This window comes from Pleurodeles waltl, chromosome 6 (genome assembly GCF_031143425.1).
Source record: "Pleurodeles waltl isolate 20211129_DDA chromosome 6, aPleWal1.hap1.20221129, whole genome shotgun sequence".
Lineage (NCBI taxonomy): Eukaryota > Metazoa > Chordata > Amphibia > Caudata > Salamandridae > Pleurodeles > Pleurodeles waltl.
Window position 1 is genome coordinate 1,390,699,962 of NC_090445.1, and position 21,216 is coordinate 1,390,721,177.

General features: G+C 43.2%; 1 protein-coding gene across 5 annotated transcripts in view; it reads right to left on the reverse strand.

Annotated features, from left to right (window-relative positions):
* Nucleotides 1-15,666: 15,666 nt before the first annotated feature.
* CPLANE2 (ciliogenesis and planar polarity effector complex subunit 2) overlaps nt 15,667-21,216 on the reverse strand; it is a 43,975-nt gene continuing 38,425 nt past the window's right edge. For all 5 annotated transcript variants that reach the window (XM_069240726.1, XM_069240725.1, XM_069240728.1 and 2 more), the window contains 3 exons: nt 20,826-20,950; nt 19,952-20,088; nt 15,667-17,273 (listed from right to left, as the gene is read on the reverse strand). In XM_069240726.1, the coding sequence (XP_069096827.1) occupies nt 17,009-17,273; nt 19,952-20,088; nt 20,826-20,950 (527 nt within the window). In that variant the 3' untranslated portion in view covers nt 15,667-17,008. The remainder of the gene's footprint in view (nt 17,274-19,951; nt 20,089-20,825; nt 20,951-21,216) is intronic.

Sequence of the window (21,216 nt, forward strand, 5' to 3'; positions counted from 1 at the left end):
CCAGTCAGTGGGTAGGGAATTGGGGCAGGGAACAGCAGGGAGAGAGATCTTAAAACAAAAGGTTAGAACAAATATGCACTTACTCATTCATATAAATGTAACTCATCAATAGACTCTTGACTAAATGCTTCTCCGATATCAGATGGAGACCCCTTTTGAAATGAGGGCAAAGCCCCTTCTTTGAATCATGGAACAAGTATAAACTACGACCTCTGGAACAAGAGATGGCAAGAGCTTTGGACTATGGTCATCATGGAACAAGAATAAACTACGACCTCTGAACCAAGAGATGGCAAGAGCTTTGGACTATGATCATACTCAGAATATCAATCCTGTAACATCTATGCATTCATAACATAAACCTTTGATCATGACCTAGAAGATCTCATAGAATTAAATATGCTTTTTACATAATATGCTTTCCAAAAAACAATGAAAACTATCAGTTGCTTATCTCCAAAAAATACTTTCACATTCACAACTATAAAGGCCGAAAAGTTTTTACTCATTGAACTTGAAGCGCTTTATTTATAATACCAGGAAGCGCTTTTACTTGTATTGCCTGAAGAGCTACGCTTGTTATGCTAAGGGGGTGCTTTATTCATGTGGCCTGAATCACTTTGATTGTTGTGCCAAGAACCTTTTACTCCTGTGGACTGAAGCACTTGAATTGCCGTGCCAAGAGCGCTTTACACCTGTGGACAGAAGCGCTAGAATTGCCGTGCCGAGCGCTTTACACCTGTGGACTGAAGCGCTTGAATTGCCGTCCCAAGAGCGCTTTACACCTGTGGACTGAAGCGCTTGATTTGCTGTGCCAAGAGTGTTTTACATCTGTGGACTGAAGTGCTTGAATTGCCATGCCAAGAGCGCTTTACACCTGTGCTCTGAAACGCCTTTGATCGTCGTGCCAAGGCCGATATACTATGGAAACTGAAAACGCTTTGCTCGTTGTGCTAAGGGGCGCTTTACTTCTGGAAGTAATAACTTCCTCCAAAATTGGATTCATCAAGGACTTACCGCTACGGGTACGACCTAGTCGTTTTCGAATTCACCATGGAAACACGGATACTTTGATTGGAGGTCACTCTGCCATGCAGAAACTCTGCTCTTCTTCAGAGAACCTTCCACGAGGTCTGACTGCATCGGAGTCTTCAAAATAGTGAGCAACGTGCTTGGGTGTGGCTGGGCTTTATAGGCCTGCCGCACCCCATGTTGAGTGCTGCCTCTAAAAAACATGGGAATTGTAGTCCCTTCCTGGAATAGCACTGATAAGTGCATCTTGTTCTACCAATGTCCTGAACCTGCAACTCTATGAGCTTTGCCACAGGGCAGACAACGCTGATGACAACCTTTAGAACAAGAGGGGATGACAAGAAGGTGCGCAGCGGAGTTTCGGGCGGGACCTGGACCGCGCATGGCCTTATTCCTGACAGGGAGATTTTGTATGATTTCTTTCATCTCATCCCAGTGGGCCCTGTCGAATCTAGCCAACAATGCCTGAGAGTTGGCTTTCCTCCACTGGTTGGCTGCATGGAGATGCCACCTTTTTTCCCGCAGCATCAAACTTTCTACTCTCCTTGTCTGGTGGGGGTGCATCCCCTGATGACTGCGAGTTTGCTCTTTTTCTGGCTGCACCTACCACTACTGAGTCTGGAGTCAACTGTTGTGTGATAAAGACAGGATCAGAGGGAGGTGGCTTATATTTTTTTCTCCACCCTAGGAGTAATTATTCTAGTTTTAACTGGCTCCTTGAATATTTGTTCAGCATGCTTTAACATGCCGGGGAGCATGGGAAGTGATTGATAAGTTGCATGTGTAAAGTGTATTAAAAAGGAAGTCATCTTCTAATGGCTCAGTGTGCATGGCGACATTGTGATAGGATGCCGCCCTAGCTATGACCTGAGTGTTGCCTGTACTATCCTCTGGTGGTGATGGCTTAGAGGGATAGCAGTCTGGGTTGTTGTCTGGAATGGGGCCTGGATCATTGATCCCATGGATCCACATTGTCCTGCTGCGAATCGAATGAGTGTTCTGGTGATTGCACAGGTGTAGGACTAGTGGGGGGCGGGGAGAGTTAAGTAAATGAGGAGACTGAGGAGGAGAAAATTGAGGAGGAGAAAATTGAGGAGGTGGAGTTTTCTCTTTGGGTCTTGGCACTTTAGCTTGAGTCTGAGCAGTGTCCAATTCTTCCTGAAAGGCTAATTTCCTGTTTGGCTTTAGAGGAGGTGCTGTAAAAATTCTGCCAGTCTCTTTGTGGATGTGAATCCTGGCTTGCCTTTCATCCATTGCCTCAATTTGTGTCTGTTCCTCAGTGAGTCTATGGCTTTCTTTGAGCGCCTGTGAAAGTCCATGTTCCCCTGTGTAAATTGGCTTTTTCGGCTCCGAAGCTGTTTTTTCGGTATCGAAAAAGTCAAGGATGGTCTCGGATCCGAAAACGATTTTCGAGGTTTCGACTCGAAGGATCGATGTTTGGTGGGCTCGGAGACAGAGCCTCGGCTCGAGTCCAATGGCTTGGGTGGGGTGGCCTTTTTCGGTGCAGAAGTTGAGGGTTGGTCACCGAAGGTCTTTTTCCAGGTTGAGCCATGACCTTCCAGCAGTGGCATTCCCAAGGCCTTATGTTTGGGCTTGGCTGGGACAGGGGCAGGCGTCTTCACGTGCTCACCTGGCGTGACCGGTCAGTCCTCCTCAGACTCCTGCTTGGAGTCGGATCCTCGAACGGAGACAGCCGTCTGCATGATCTCCTCCTCTTCGACGTCGAGACGTTCGGTGCTCTTGGATGCCATCTCGAGTCTCAGTGCTCTTCTGTCTCGGAGCGTTTTCTTGGAGCAGAAGGATCTGCAGGCCTCGCAATTTTCTTCCCGGTGGTCCGGGGAAAGGCAGAGATTATAGACAAGATGTTGTTCGGTGTAGGGAATGGGGTCCGGTCCATGAGGCTTCCACGCGGTCGGCCCGACCAGGCCGGATTTGGGCGCAGGCGCCCTGAAGGGCGAATAAAGATGTTTGACCCGACGGTACCGAAGTGTTGATCGAAGATGGAACGCAATCGAAACAATACCGACGAGAATTAGAGAGTTATGTAACTTTTCCGACTCAAACTATCAGAGCGAAAGGAAACACGTCCAAACCCGATGGCAGAAAGAAAACAATCTAACATGGAGTCGATGCCCAGGCGCAATGGAGCCGAAGAGGAGGAGTCACTCGATCCTGTGACTCGAAAACACTTCTTCGGAGAAAAACTACTTGTTACACTCCGAGCCCAACACTAGATGGCAGACAGTATGCATAGCATGTGTATCTGCAGCTACACATGCCATCGATCATATATATGTATAAACAGTCACTTTCCCAATCTTGGATTGATCCTGTAACATTGGCAGCACAGCAGCACAGACGTATGAGATTGTTGGTGAAACCAAAATCAAGACTTATCTAATTTAGGGGAAAGAATAAATAGAGCATGGGTTTGGGGATGGTCTGAAAAGGTAGGATATAAATTGTTCTTGGGATTTAAGAAATAACTAAAATAGAGGCTGAGTCTTACAGGGTGGGCAACGGGAAAAACACTCTGTAAACCTCATGGGAAAAGTATATACACACACCATCTGATGGGGAAAATAAAGCAAATATAGGAAAATGTCCAAATGGAAAGTCTTAAAAAATGTCCACAAAGCCCAAAGTAGACAACAAGTGGCAAAAGAATATCCAAATAAATTAAAATATTAGCCACCCTCAAATATTCAGTAATGTCTCCTCATTGCTGCGAGAACTTCTGGACAAAACGTGGGCATCCTCAATATCTAATATTTGAACCACATGCTTTGCCTCCACTAAAATAAGCATTGTGGCATGCAGGACAGGACTAGATACCTTCTGAGAATTAACATATACTGGGGAAGTTTGCGTGGAAGGGATGTAAGACTTAGTAGGCCTCACAAAGACAGCAGGCAAGGAGGGTGGGTTTGGCAATGAGAAGATAAGGCTGATTTCCAGGAGGATAGGCGGTCCCAGACTTACTGATGTTGGAATGTGTGTACTTTTTGTAGACCATGACTGCTATCAATACCTCTGCAAGGCGTTCTGAGCAGCTACCTCATGGCTTCCAGCAACTCAGCCATGATAATGTGCTGAAGGTGTGGTGGTGTGACATGAGTGGGCTCACGTGTCTGGGATGAATCTTAACTTTGGCCACTTTTCTTTCATGCGGTCTCTATCACTAGGAGGTGATAGCAGGAGGGGTAGCTGTAGACACCATTGTGTTTTGGGGACTGGTCACTGGTGGTAGATGCAGCTTCAGACCTCAATAACAGAGGAGGCTGTTTCTGAGACATCACAGTAGATGTTTCCAAGAGGGTTTCAATTGTCTGACTACTGCTGGCATGAGATAGTCACATCTACCACCCCTTCAGTTACTTTCTCAGTTTTCACCAGGAGTCTCTTGGTCTCTGAGAGTGCCATTCTCTGGGCAGGTGAACTCAAATTGTCACTGTTTGTGCCCCCCTCCTAAGTGATGGTTGTGGAGTATGGTGCCCGCTAAGAAGCAGAGGAGAGGTGTTGACTTTACCTATGGTCTTAATGATACTGGTCTTCTTCATGGCTCCCACAAAAAAGTGATAGTGAGAGAACAGAGGACTAATGAATGTGTATATCTGTTACTTCATGTACATAACAGGATGTCATTATTGCAATTCTGAATGTAACAAAGCCTCATACTGTCACATACTCCACTCCTCTGTTCCATCAAAGGTTGTTATTCCCACAAGGCCCTTTGTCAAGTGCCTAACTATGTGCCACAAAAGAGCAGCTGTAGCTGTACATCCCCCACCAACATTACACCTTTGTCAGGGACCTAGTTAAACATCACCTTTGCACATGGGATGAATTAACTTAGTCAAGCAATGTCACCCTCACTTTCACTCATGATAACATTTAGGTATTAAGCATTGATTCAGAGGGTAACAGGTGATGCATGATAGGAGTGGTGTGCATGGCTGGATATGTGATGGCCACCACTTGCAAGTGTACACAGTTTGTGCATGACTTAACATTAACATGTTTGCTCATGCTGGCTATGATGTTTACCTGACAAAAGTCAGATAGGCATAAGCTTATAGCCCATTTTGATTTAGCAAAACAAAGTGGCACAGGCTAAGCATTTGGATATATGTGCATAGTGACATGGACAGTCTCTTGATACCCAATCTTTTGCATGAAAATATGATACAACAGCATGTAATACAAGTGCTTTGGTGAATGTGACCAATACCGAAAATAGTTACATTGACCATGTTTAAACAATTACACTTTATGCAAGACACCATAGAAGGCAGACAAAAAGGGCATGGCAAGACCCAGTAAATAGCAGATACGCTCACCTCCCCCCAAATTTGCAATCCACCAATGAAGGTGCAGACTATCTACAATCGTTAATTTACCACAGCGCCGCTGCTGAGTCTCCAGCTAAATATGGGGGTATGGCCAAGTTTTTTTCAGGATCCTCCTGTGCAGTGGACTGAGATGGGGATAATGAGTATGTGGCTGGAAGGCAGCCATCGTAGATTGTGTGCTGCCCAGAGCTGGAGGTTTTCCTAGATGGATAGTGAGAACACACACTGTACAGCAATGCCTAATCATGTTTGCCCTGCTTGCCAGGTGTGCTGCATTGCTCAGATGGGTGTCTGGATCCCCATACATCTGAGGGCAGTTATGGAAAAGCCCCTCACCTATGATCTCCACTTCCTCGAGAGAAAAATTAGAGGTCTTCTCATCATATCATATTCCTTAACCATTTCAGGGTTATCTAGGCCATATCAGGGATCCAGCAGCATGATAGCGAAAGACCGCACTCAGGTGCAAGATTGCTAAGGTATGGCCTTACCTCACAATTTAATTTCTCACTTTTGCGATAGGAGGAAAACTGCACCTATGTTATGTAGTTATGCCTCATAAGCACAGAAACTACTGAAAAGGAGACAGGGTGAATGAGGCAACATGCATAGAGGTACCATACCAAACTTTTCAGGGAAACTACATGCTAAAATGTATGCAAAGTGTAAAACTAAGGTATATCGCTGTCCACCTACATGTGGTAGGTTTGTTCATAGAGATGTCGGGTGCCTTGATTTGAGGATAGATTACAAGTGTGGGTGTATGATGTATGTATGTGTAAGGAAAAAGTTTCTTTTCTGGAACTGTGATTCTCCATGGTGGGTATCTTTCACATATTCACATGCTTGAATCATCTCCCAGCTGCCCGAGCTGGGAGTCTGACTCTAATCATATAAAGCAATGTAATGTTAAAATTATTTGGGAAGGCTCTAAACATGGCCACATTAATCATCCTATACATAGCTTCCTAAAATAACCAATGTTCAACCAATCAGATAAAGGCATAGTGAACACTGCTCCCTTCCAGAGATGACCATACCTCAGACTTCAGAACGTTAGTGTGAAAGGATTGCATTAGAAAGATGAGCCTGAAAAAGGCAGAAGAGTGGGCTTCAGATTAATCTATGAAACACTGGAGAACTACAGTTACAGTTATATAGATTCACATTCTCCAATTAGAATAGCAATAAGTTAACAAAAAATATACAAGCATACAGTGGATGGTGGGTAGCAAAAACAAGTTTGGCTTACTGAAAAGATGATGAACTACCTGCCCAGTGCTGAATCCCTCTGTGTTGCTGCTGTAAGACAGCAACGTGTAAATATATGCCTGTTTTTCAAGGTTACTGTTAGTGGTACTCCAGCAAATAAAGCTGTGGGCATTTTTAACTGAGCTACCACCGGATCTTGGAGAGGACTATCTGCTTTGGCGCAGAAGACGACTATGGCTGCAGACTTCCAAAATGCTATTCCGTGTTTTGAAAGAGTTGTCCTTTCCTGGGAGGACCATATGCTACTAATAATTAGACAGTCTTATGAAAATGTTTGGCTCTATCAATTTACAACTTCAAACATCTCCGGATATCTAATAGTATGTAGTGACATTTCAGCTACATCCGTGTGATGTTGGAAAAAATTATTTAATGCCACATATGGAAATCAGATGGTACTTTAAGAGGAAAATATTAATTCAATCTCAGAATGGCTTTTTCTTTACAGAACTAATGATACTGCTCTTTGATTGAAAAGACATGAATTTCACTTACCTATTTCAAAGAAGTTAATGGTAAGAGGAGAACCGCCTTCCAATAAATGTATTTGAATTGAACGGGCTCCTCATTTTGTAAAAGCAACATATTTAATTGACATGGAACTGGTGCGTTTCTCACTCCTTTATGAAATCTTGGTAGTGGTAGTGGTTACAATTAGTTTGGTTTACACTAAAGGAAATAGATTTGTTCAGCTGACTTGGATTCAGCTCCCAATGGTGACACTATCCTAAAGTTCAGCTGAGGACATCGGGCCAATTGTTATTTATCTAGGTCACAGCTTCTTCTGACCAAGGGCGAGATTTTGTTACACCTTGCTTGTTGATATGATACACGGATGACAAGTGAGAGCAATTATTAAGTTTGCTCCAAGCGGGCGGGAGCAGGAAAACTGCTCCTGCTGGCAATGAAGGAGAGGGGCAGGCAGGGGGCTTTGAGGCTCCCCCCATGTTCCTAAAAAATGCACACTGGGAGCCCCGGATTAGGCAAGCGCACCTAGCAATGAGTGGCCAGGCCCTGAGGGATGGGGTCGTTGAGGCTGAAATCAGCCCTAGAAGGGGGGGGGGTTCTGCACCCCTTTCCCTTCAAATAATAGGCCAGGCCCGGGGGATGGGGTTCCTGAGGCCAAAATCGGCCCAGGGAGAGAGGGCACACGGCTCCTCCCCTTACACTAATTGACCAGGTCCTGGAGGATGAGGACCCTGGGGACAAAATCAGACCAGGGAGGGAGGCCACGATGTTTCTCTCCCATTTTACTAATTGGCCTGGCCCTGAGGATGTGGTTAAAAACTGCCTGAATTTAGGGGACTGCTTGGAACCCTCCCCTTTTAGTTATTGGGTGGTCCTGGAGGATGGGGTCACCAGGGCCATAATAGGCCCAGGGAGGGGAGCTGCCTGCGTGGGGTGGGTGCCTGTGGCCAACACCTGCTGTGCACAGCTGAAAGTTGTGTGAGGCGCAGGGAGGGTGCCTGCCTGGCAGGGTTGCTGTAGGCCAGGCCCTGCAGCCAACTCCCACCACGCACAAAGGTTGGCACTGGTTGGATGTGTATGAGGGTTTAGCCCGGTAGTAGGCACCATAGCATTGTAACTGGCCTTTGGAAGTGATAATTAATCGAATCCGATCTGATTTGAGCAGCTCAAAAAGGACTTCGGGCCTCAGAGGTGGCATGCCTGAACTAAACACAAATCAGACACTGGAGTTCAACAAAGCGATAAAAGCAATGGCCAATAGACTGCTCACAAAATTTGAGAAGCTATTTTCCAAAAATAATAAGCACCTACTTCCTCTTGCAGATGGTCATCCCACGATCTAAATCTTCAAGTCAGGGGACGTGAAAAGAAGAATTGGGTCGCATTTGCACTGAAAAGGAGTGAGAATACATGTTCCACAGAGCATGTAAAATAGCATGCTTCCCTGCTGGCAGGGAAACCATGACAAAGCTAAGAACACTGGCATTACAACCCTACGTACACAAGTTGTGCCCCCAGAGACCAGAAAGTTGATGGATTGGATGTGGGCTTTCAAATACGGCATTCATCCCTTCTGGCACTGCACCAAACTGACATCCTACAGGTATGAGATGTTAGATGATTTAGACAAAATTACAGGCATTGTGGTCCCACACTTTCTGTCATACACAACATAGGCCTCCCTAACAAACAGCCTTACCCACTACCCTCCATCAGGAGTAGACAAATGGCACTGACACACAGTCAATCAAACAATCATATCTCATTAGGGAACCTATAAAATCCTAGAGCATTAAAACAGGCTTTACCAGACCTGGGAGCTGGCCATGCCTTAGACCCCAAGCATAAACATTTTTTGGAGGTGGGGGCCTGTTCCTCTCCTATATCCCCACAAGATTTAGGGAGTTGTCATGTCCTAAATATCTAAAAGTGTTACATGTCCTCCCAGCACCCCTAAATTACAACATTTAGTATAATGAATCCCTCCTGCTTGCGACAGAGTGGCCTCCAACAGTTACAAAACTGATATGTGTGCACTGAACACCTCTGATGTTTTTCTTATATTTTGTGGTTTCTCTCCTGTTTCTTCTTGCACATATAGGTTGATGATGGAAGTGGGTGCAGGGTGGAGTTTACAGTTCACCAATATATGATACCACTTGACAGCCTCCAGGTTGTAGCAGCCACATCATTGTAACTGGTCTTTGGAAGTGATAATTAATAAAATCAGTCCATTAAAGCACTACATATTTAATTATAAAATATGTTAATAACCTATTTTGAACAATATTTTTTACTAAAATGTACCGAAATTAATTTGAATTATTTCTATATGTCACTTGTAATAATTACTAATGCATATTACAAAATATGTATTTCTTTAGGTAGAAATGTATTTTTTTCATTTAAACTTCAGATTTTTTTTTACTTATTCCATTTATTAAAGTTGTAACCAAAATTTCAGTTAATAGTTGTGTAGCATTTTGATCTACATTAAAATATATATACATATGAAATGAAATAACAATAATACTTAACATAAAAATATTTTTACTATTTATTTTTGAGTTAATTAAAACATTTGTATTTTTCCATATACTTTACCATGCAGAGTTCTCCATTGTGGATTCTCCGGGAGTAAAGTATAGGAAGAATAAAAAAATTAAATTAACTAGAAAATACATCTTAAAAAAACATAAAGGCATCTTCTATGGGTTTGATCAGCTTGAGACCTGGAAGGCCTAAAACGTGTTCAGGTCGGACTCTTTCGTGGGTGTACTTAACATTCTTAATGAACAAGCTTTTAGACTTAGTACAATGGTCGCTTTTTCTCATGAGGTGATCAAGGGGAACAGCAAGAACATGTGCAAACGGCTGGGCTGGATTCCTGCCAGGGGTTTGTTTTGGTGAATCCTTAACCTTGCGCCCTTCAACAAAGCGACCCTCAAAGTCAGCCTTTAAGGCTTACTATTAGTGCATCATAGCTGCATTTGTATAGCGCAGACTTCCTTGGATAGGTGCCAAACTGCATTTGAAGTCAAGTACCTAACTCTGTGGGAGTTACTTGATTTGAAGAGTATGGTTCTGCAATACGGCCCATACGGGTAGTTTCCATATTGTGCTTAGGATCACCGTTCTACACAGTGTTTTTGTCACTGCCCATTTGTGTGTACTAAAGCAAAAAAGGAGCAAGAGGTAAGACACGTATGCATTAGGCTCTATCCAGCTCACCTGATAGAAAGGGGGTGAGCCCAGTGTTGTCCATTGTGGAAATCATTTTGGTGTTATGCGTTTATGGCAGTGAATGGCCATAAGGTGTTGCAGCAATTCTGTGACTTCGTATAAGAATTGTTTGTATGCAAAGAGAGTAAATTACACACCTTTAACCACTCTGATGAGCTTTCTGCTGAAAACTCATTATGTAATTTTGAAAACAGTAAAAACCAAAGGAGCTGCATCGGTAAGGTGCAAAAAAACAGAAACCAACACCAATAGGTGCGATATATGGATTGCTGTAGTCACTTATTTGGAAGACAGAGCTTCATCTGAAGTTGCATGATGCTGGAAACCTGCTAGGAGAAAAAAAAACTTTCCGGATCCACTCTGGCACCTAGGGATGGTCATTAGAAGAGTAGTATGCAGGAAGATGCATCCATCAGAAATTATTACTAAGTTTAAATTGCACAGACTCTAGAACAAAGGACAACCACTCATGGGTCAAAGGTGTTAGCCTTGGGAGATGCTATGTTATGTCCGTCCGTCCGTGTGCCTATGTTTGTGTTTGTGTCTGTCTGTCTGTGTCTCTCTCTTTGATACTATTGTAATGATGTGTGAGTTTTGACCACTGACTCCACGTTGCACTTAGCCTAGCACTACACTGTCACCTTAATGATCACCAGCTTCATTCGCCTATTGACTTTATCTTGGCATTAGACACTGCTACGTTAAAAGCTGCAAGTAGTTTTCCACAATTTGCACATGTTTTTATTCTTCATGATTTTCCCCACCAAGGGAATAGGCTGATAAGAATGTACTCAGACGGCAGGGAATGGGCTGTTTTGGATGATCACCTTGGGATTGTGGCCACGTCTCGACATGCTATTTTCAAAGCAGGCCTAAAGCAATCAGCATTTTTTTTTATAAATAAACTTCTGCAGGGAGAGGGAAAGTTCTAGACTTTTCCTTTCTTATTTGTTCAAAGTATAAGAAGCCGAGACCAGATGGACCAGGGACAGAGAGCGTTTGCAGATCACGGGCACATCCAGGACGCTGGAGTGTGCCATCCTTCCCGTGAGGATAATTGATCTCTCTCTCCTCGATCGATTCTGGGATCGGACGATCTGATGTTGAATAGGAGGGAGATTAAGCAGTGATGCCCTTTTCTCATGGTCATGCATATTTTTTTATTCATTATTTGCTTTGCATTATAATATAGATATATATTTGCTATGTATATTGCAGTGGAGAATCATTTGTACATTATTTTATTTAATTGCTGTGACCATTTTTAAACGTGTGCTTTCAGCAAGCTAATTTCCTTTTAGGAACCTTGCGTAGTGAAATAATGTCTGCTTTTGACTAAGAAGCCATGCCAATGATTTTTTGTCAGTGCATGAGTGCTTCAGCTCGGTCACTAGTGAAGAAAAACAACTATGAAACACAGTAGGCACAAACAGTAGGGCGCCCTTAAAAATGTTAAGGCCTAGAACCTGCTCACATAAGATATGCTTATGAAGCAGACAGTCAAGTTTGACATATCACGGTAGAGCAATCTAGAAAACTGCAATGCTCAGGTGAGAGTTCAATACAAAGCGCTGACCCTAAACAACAGCGGCCATCTTTGTGTAAACAACTTACAAAAAGGACAAATAACCAATTCCGGTATCATAATCTCCAACATTTGAAAGACTAACAGGTAGTTTCCTAAAAACAAAATGCATCAATTTTACAACAAAAACAATTGGCCCTGGTGAGAAGGGATGGGAATGCAGCCCCTGTTAAGAAATAAAAAAGAACATGTGTATTTATCCATAGACAGCAACAAGAGATAAAAGGCAGGAAATTAAAAATAAGCAGCAATGATGGCTATGTCACTGGTGAGACCCTCAACATCAAGACCTTTGCTAAAACTATACCCTAGTCAGGCAATGTTACATACAGTCAGAGTGAGGACAAACAACTTCAAGGGTAGGAGCAGAACCCGACATGTCCTTGTGCTGGGCAGAGAACCTGAGCCAGACAGAAGATACCTTTATTTTGATAACAATTTAGAACATTTTCTCTGGACGCACAATGTTGGCCTGCACTCACTTTCCATCTCTTTTCATCATTCTACCGACAGTATGAATTGCATTTCTAGAAACATTGGGAAAGTAATCAAAGGTGACACTGTTAGGTAGACAAGGTATGCAGCGTTCTTATTAATCTTTCCTTTACTTTTTGCAGCCACAGTATGACTATTATTTGAAAAGTTCCAGAATAGTCACTAAGAAAGCAGACATGATACTATGTATGATGTGAAAGGTCAATAAAAATAAATAATACTCCCGAAAATATGGCTGGAAAGCCGAGACAACACCAAAAGGTCCAGATATAAGCACAAAAAAAGATCTGCTTCAAAAATCATTTTTCTTAACTCAATATCACTAAATTAAAGGTGCAGTATTTACATATTCCTGCTCAACACAACAGAAATATAAGATGAAGGCAGTAAAATTATCAGAGTGCTGGGGTGGGGAATCTCATCTCTGCATAGACCACGGGGCTACTGGTTTTTGATTTACCCACAGAAAAGTCACACGACCCTACATGAGAACAGTAACCCCCCAAGCTAAGGGGCCATGCAAAAAACCTGAGCCATGTGCAACGCCCATTACAAGACAAAAAAGCATGTATACGTCATAACTGTACAACACTTCACAACATGATGACATATGAGCTTGCATGAGTCATGTCTTGACTTGTTGGCCATTTCGTTTTTTAATTCACCATTCCAAGATGGCAAATGCCCTTCTTGGAAAGCTAATTAAAAATAAGATGTGCAAACAAGCATTTAATGAAAGAAACGGCTCGGCAGCAGCCGGGCCCTCCTAAAAACAAAAAGGAAAAAAACACTGGATGCAAGTGGAATGGAAGCAACAGAGGAGTGGGTGGGGGTTAGGCTAGCAAGGCAATGTGTTCAATGAGCAGCAGAGATGGACGACAGGGCAACAGATGAACCATGGCAGAGAATTCATTAAAACAAGCTGAATGGGACAAGGAGAGGTGGGAGAAAAGCCACAGAGTGTGATAGCAATACAGCAATTGTGAGGGTGGGGGGCAGGAATGTGAAGGGGGAAGCAGAACACAATGGAGAGAAAGCAAGTAAACCTAGGCACTTCCTTGCGATGCTGAAAGCAAAGAAAAACTAGCATTTGCGATGCAATGGGTTTCACGTTTGCTCGGGTTAGAGCTGTTAACGTTGTAAATTCCTAACAGGCCTTTTTGTTGCCACTTGAATTGAAAATGAAAAGTAAAACAGTTGACAGAAGGGACCCAATTCAAAGTGCCATGGCCAGCATGAGCAAGAAGGAAAGACACAAAAAGGAAAAGAAGTTCGCTCGCAGTCAAACATATCGGCAATCTTGCAATTATCCATGTGACAGGGTCGATGTTCAAGGCGGTAATTAAACCGCCCCAACAAGGGACAAATGTAAAGCATTTACCAATGATAACAAAGGATTTTTGAAAGGCAAGCCCATGAACGAGTGATAGTGATGGGCATACGGTGGGAGTGGTTAAAAGCCCACAGACAGATTACAACAGGTCAGAGCACATGCACACTCGACCTAAAAAGGTATCTGAATTTTAGCTGTGGAGGACACTAATCAACCTATCAGAACAATGTAAGGACAAAATCTCCACAGGCAGGACAAAGAACAGAGTTAAAAGCTGTTGAATAGGAAGCATTGAAAAGTATGGTTTAATGTTTACTTCTCAAAACTCAAAGTTTTGATAATTAAAAAAAAGAAGCATGGCAATGAAACAAATGAGAAAGCCATTCAACCAAGAGCGAGGACTATCCAAAGCCATTACTAGTTATATTTTAATGTAGTGATGACAATAAATTCTTGACAACACTCAGTTAAAGCTGTGTTCATGCAAGATCTAAAAACGACTTCTCGAGTTCGTAATTCATTGCAAGTCAAGCCAAAGCCACCAAATGTCCCACTGTGTTACAATAGACCTCATTACACCGCAAAAAGGCAAAATTAAATGCCAGATTATCCTCAATGTCATAGTTCAATCACCAATCCGGGGTTCTGGTTATGCAGCTTCTGTGGCCTAAAAACAACACAAAATGAACAGGTTATACTCCGGATGTGAAACTGCTTGACAAGAGACCGATTTTTCAGGACTCTGTAGACAGTGCTCATATTTAAACATTGCCATGTTTATAAAATAATTGTGAAAAATTCTGAGGGGGGCCCAATGATTTTTATTTTTCAACTGGGGGGAGGGGGGAGGGGGGGGGGGTCACGGCATTAAAAAGTTTGGAGACCTCTACTCTAGGTAATGCCGGGAGGATTTTGTGCAAAATTCAGAATGTCAAATCGGACACAAACACCATTCACAGCAGATATGACATTAACCAACCCATTCGGAATGAGGGCTTACTGTCTATACCGCAGTTAAAATTCCAGTTAACTATATGCACAAACCAGGGTCACGCAATATGACTATGGAAACCCACATGTAAACATGGTGTAGGCAGGCGGTAGTGTAGTCAAACCTTCTTGGACTTTGGATAGGATTCAATAATTTGCAAGGAGAGCAAAAACAGTCTGATACCTTGCCTTATTAATAAGAGCTATTTAGACTTAAAATGTTTAATAACTGGAAGGCAAATGGCTGGAGAAAGATTTTACTTTTATTTTCTTGTTTAGTCCACTACTCTGAAAACTGCTTACGAAGCTTCAAAGGAAGCCGTGAACACACACCTGCACATGTACAAATGCTAAAGATAGGCCTCTGACTCATCTGTGAATAAATATTGCTAACTTTTGTCTGACTCCACTGATCTGGGGGAACTAACTGAGCTGTTCAACCCAGGTCATAAGAATAAGGGGGCAGTGAAACCCCAATAGTTAATGTACAAAAGGTGGTTGCTCCAAATAATTTACATTCAAGACAAAGGTTGATAAAACAAATTAACGAACGGATTGATTGTAAATTTGCCATAATGTTATGAGCCAAACTCTTAAGTGCAAAACTCAAGGATAAACTATGGGGTGCAGGGCAAGCCAAAGATGGAATACACAAATAATAAAAGAAAGCTAAGTAAATAACATTCCAACTCGATAAGGTTTCATCACGCCATAAATACCTCCCTGCAGTTTCACAGATTTCTTCAACATAGTGCAAAAATAAATACACTAAACCTTAAGCACTGTAGCACAGTAGGTAGCCTACCCCAACCTATCAAGTATACAAACAGATTTCTAGAACTATTGTCAGTTTGTATTTTAGTCATAGGTACTCCAGTCACAAACCTTGACGTTCATGGGGCTAAATGCAATTTTATTTTACCAATGGCTACATTCTGACGTCATTCTGCGAAGGTCAGGTTTACTCGCAAGTGCCTTGTAGAGAATATGATCGGGAAGGTGTTCGGAGAGTAATCCAATGTAGAATACGGATTTTCTTCAGATTTTTATGTAATTTGTGCCGTTTTATGCCTTTGGTACCATGTCCAATTTAGAAAATGTGGAACCCGCAAAACCTGTACTTGTAAACCATACTTTAATTAACAATTAAAAGTGTAAATAACAGAATTAGATTATATTAAAACATTATAAACACCCATTTTTCTGAACATGCGCCAAGCTGACCTCAAAACGATGAAAGGTCAATGGTTTGTCAGCGGTAGCGTCCCTCGGACGAGCAATGTTCATCTATCTGAACCTTTTTCGTTTTCCTGGGAACTTGATATTCGGAAGTGACACAATCGGAAACCTGAACCTATTATCAGCATGGCAATGGAAATGTACTTCAGTGAAATAGTGCCACTCGAGTGCATTAGCAGTGTTGAGTAACAGCAGTTTTAAATGAGGTAAGCAGTCATCGGCTGGGGTGGCCCCAAATGTCTTTAGATAAACCAGAACACCAGTTAGCTGACTTTATACAGCTGCTATTCATGGGCATGGTTGCAAACACTTGATGTGATTTTTAGGACTATTAAGAGTACAAGGGCTGCACTGATACTTGTAAATGCCTGAATATAGGATTATTATTGGTCACTGCTTGAGGTTGTATAGCATCAGTTCAAGCAGTGAAGTTTGAAAGTTTGATGGTTTGAAATAATTTATGGGCACTTTCTCACATTTAAGATGTTTCAAACAAGTTAACCCCTGACTAAGTTATCTTTCACCTTAAAACAATGCTCCCTCAGAGCCAGACCGTCTTTCTCCCAAAAAGAAAAAAACAGAAAGAAAAAAAAAACATTTCTCAGGGCAACATCCACATCCCAAATGTGAGCCACATGAAAGTAGAACATGCCGGATACCAACTCTGTCTCATAAGTGCCACAATGGAGAAATATGCTTTGAGGGATAGCGCTAGTGTTGGGAAACTTTTCAAGATGTCAAAATACACTAGCACCACAAGAAGAATCACACATCTGCTATGATCAATGAGAAGCGCATAATGTGGTAAGGAGAGACTACCTCCTAAAGCTGTATCCATGAGGGGCTTTTCTTGAACTTACTGCCCTTCCAAAGTGCTGTGACCACCAAATACAATGCCATTTGATCCTGCCCATTGGCTTCAGCTACTTCATACTTTGCTAGTATATACTGACATCCAAGAGCCCTCTTTATATTGGAATATCTACTTTCACAATGTTCCTATAGGTATAAGGAATCCTCTTTAGGTGCCTGGATTGCTGGTACTACCAGCCCTGCCATCAGCTGGTCTTGGTGCCAAAGATGCTCCGCCAGTCCATTCAGCACATGTGAAACATCAGCCAGTCCTGCCCTGCCATCCAGAGTCTGTCCATCTGAAAGTCGGGGCCCATTGACACTCTTCATCCTCAGCAGGGGGAGACGCCAGGTGCGCTGGAATTCAGCTAGGTCACGCTCTGTCACATCAGCATGCATGTACTGATCAAATCTGAGATCTCAGTTAAGGACTTTCGATTTGTTCATTCTGCCAATACTGATGTCCTTCGCAGATCATAGTACCCACCAATGACAAACAACTATATACATTGGCCTTCCTTCTGTGTACTGGCTCCCTAATACGAAGCAGTTGTCCACAAACTCCAGTACTCGCCAACTTTTGTTCATGGCACTTAATCTGTCTGCAATCTGTATTCTGTCAGTGTAGCCTATATTCTAGTATCCAGGCCCTCCACCATCACCTCCACTCCGCAGCTCTCTCAAGATTTTCTGTGCCATTTCGATTTATGCTTATTCCAATATGATTGCCCATTTGCTCTGGTGTGACAGCTCAGCTAGTGAAGTGATCTAATGCAGAATAGCAGATCTACTATTTCTCTATGCTGCACTATTTGCAAAGTTTTACTGCTTTTCAGCACCCACGATCTCTTCCTTAGTACCTTCCACTTCCAACAGGGAATATTTCTAATTCTTCACTCCATTGCTACATGCTGCCCTTCACCACGACACTGTACCACCCTTGCTGCCTCTAACAGAACACTTATCTCCAGCACTTATAATTCTCTTCCCATCTCACCCATTTCCACACCCCAAAGAACTCCTACCCCAACCAGTATCATATACCTTCAGTCATATATATATATATATATATATATATATATATATATATATATATATATATATATATATATATATATATATATCTATCTCAGTGATGTTATCTGAGATATCATCAGTGATGTAATTTAAAATGTAAAGAGGGATGCAATGTGAGGTCATAAGTAGTGCATGGTAGGTGCACAAATTATAATTAGCTCAATAAAATATAACTGGCAAATTTCTGTGTTTTTTTGTTTTTAAACATTAGTTTTAGCCCATTTCAACACCTAACTAAAACATCACTTAAATGTTTCCTTTTCTCAGTAGATTTCTAGGATTTTTTACGCAACCCGATATCTTATTACAATACCAAACTAAAATATCTATCTAACCTGTGTTTTTCTGTGAATTTCTGGGGGTTTTGATCATACTAAGCTATAATCTCAGTTTCGGACATGTACACGGGGTATGGCGCTGGCCCTGGCTCACCATCCATGGGAGGCCAACCCCCGCACTGGCAAGTGCCAATCCCCACTGCTCACAGCTTATGTCTTGCGCAATGTCAGCTGGAAACAGGGGCTGTTGCTGAACAGCCTCCTGTCTGTCCCCCGTTCCATGTGCTTTTCCTGTCCCTCCTTCCTACTCACCATGGACTATCATGCTGCTCAGCTTGCTGGCTCTAACCACCCCACCTGCACTCCTGCTTTCCCCAGCCCCTCCTGCCCTCCTTTGTCAGCTTGCGGCCCCTGCCCTCTCATATCTGCTCTCCGTTGTCTTTGTGCTGCCATTGCTATTTGCTCCTGCCCTACGTGGTCTGTTGTGCTGCCTTGCTCCTCCTGCCTGCCCTTGTTGTCAGCTTGCTGCCCCGGCACTTCACTCCCGTCCTTAATGGTCAGCCTGTTGCCCGGGCCCTTCCTTCCCGCCCACGGAAATAGATTGTGCTACCCCTGCCCCCTCCCACCTGCCCTCAGTGGTCAGTTTGCCATCCTCTGCCCGTGCTACTGCCCTCTGTGGTCTGCTGTGCTGGTCCTGCCCCCTCTGTGGTCTGCTGCGCTGCCCCTGGCTCTCCTACCTGCTCAGTGGTCTATTGTGCTGCCCCTCTGTGGTCCTTGGTGCTGCCCCTGTCACTCTGGCCGGTACTGCATTCTCCTGTGCTGTGCTCAGCCATATCTCGCCTGGCTGGCTGTTTTGTTTTAAGGATTTCACTGGTATCACGGTTCCAAAGAAATCATCAAAAGAAAGTCACATTAGGTATGCAGTACCGGGAGGTGGTACTGAGGTACCTGCAACCAGAATTAAAATTGTTTATTTTAATTATAAAGCGGAGGAAGCTTTTGAAGCCTTCCTCCCCCGACCGTGGGGGTCATAGCGTGCCCACCCTGCTCCCTTAAAGCCAATTCACAATTCTATTTCATAACTCAGGCCTCAAGTCTCCAAGTCCTGTAATGGCTGCCGAAACATTTTGTTTCTTGTTGCAGCCAGACAATCAAATCCCTCAACACTGGCATAGGGACTATGTTTCTGAAAAGGCCCAATTGAGGAAATGTTCTCTGGGGCAATTTGAAGGCCTCTTTTTCAAAATGATGGTGCGGCGGGGACTTCCTTGGCCCCAACCCTCGAGTTATACATAAACGTCTTGAAGTCCATCCCGACAACCTCTATACACGCACATTTCTATTTCCCCCTGCCCTTGAGGTCTGAGGAAGCTCTTCCGTGAAGGTTCTCTTTTAGGCAATCATCCCCTAGGACTAGATAAACAGATTTGTGAGACCAACTGCCATTAATGCTTCATAATCAAAAGTTCTTTTTAGGAACAAATATATTCTTCTCTGTAGCCGAGTGGAAAAAAGAAACACAAAGTTGCAAGAAAGGAGTGCCCTGCAAAGCTCACCACCCAGGACTGAAAACATGTCTCCCCTGCTACCTGCTCATGGATGTGAACTCATATCACCTATTAACCTAAAAGTAGCAAACTGAAATCCCGGTGTTCCTACGCTCCCTGCTGTGGGCTCGAAGCTCCCCGCTTGACGTATGACATGGTCTTAAGCTACTCACTGAAGGAAAGGATACTTGGTACCAATTACTATTTTCACGATGTGTTCAGATTCCTCTGCCACCCGGGAGATCTGATTAGGTAAATCATCAAAGGATGATCGATCCGTGAACGAGAAGAGGAAGAGGATGGCATCTGCCTTCTCCTTACAGGCCTAGAAAAGAGATGGGGTGAGAGTAAGATGGAAGATAAATTTAGGGAGGGACAAAACTGTGTAATGACAAAGAGACAGTGAAAAATGTGCCTTCACACTGAACACTTCTCTACATGCCACCAGTTACGCACACACCACTTTATCAGGATATTACTTCAAGCCCCCAATGGGCACTACCCCTGGCATGCCAGAATTAGACTTACTGTTTAGAACAGGGGTGCACTACTCTAAGAATCCCCAAACCAACAGTAGCACTTATACAGCCTCTTCCCCCTGAAGGATGTGGCTTGAGAAGTCCGCTGCTATCCTCCCCAATAGGCGCACCCTATCAGTAGGACTACTTTCATAACTGGCCACAGGCTGCTCTCTTTTCTCAATAGAGTATGATTGAATGTTCTGAGCAGGATCCCAACTGTTGCCTGCAACTGTACAGGGGCCCAACTGTTACCCACAGCCACACACACCAACAGAAAACGCATGATTTTCCTGAATAGGCCATCTCGTCTGAACTGCTCACAACAGCCACAAAAATGTTGGGAAAATGATACCGAATTAATTTCGTGAATAGCATCCACTCCCTTCTACTCCATCTGTCCCATTTTCTGAAGTGTGCACACTCACCAAAACGAAGTGAGTGAGCTTCATGAAGGATCGAGTCTCCTCCGACCACTCACATCTGAGCGAACGAACGAACACACACACCGCCCCCTCCCATCCCCCCCTTAAAGGACACTTACTGGCAAGATATGATCAAACTTCTTAAGCGTGGCTTCCCCGCAGTCCCAGAACTGTAGCTTGAAGATAACTGCCCTCTCAGTGTCCCTCAGCTTCACCGGCCAGTACACTGTTGTGGTCTGAATCCCTGGAAGTGCAATTAAATGTGTTTTCAATGACAGTCAAAATCCTCAGAGGAGTTGGTTTACCTTAGAGATGTCCGGTAGATATTACGGGGCAATTATAAATCACTTTTCCACACTATGCCACTCAAAATATTTATCATTATGGGTTGTCGGTAGTCACGAAGTGCCATATGTATCTAATGAAGGCTGACTTTAAAATGTTAAAACTCAAGGAAAAAACTGTAATAGCCCATTTAATGTGTTTCCAAACATAAAAAAATGAAACAGA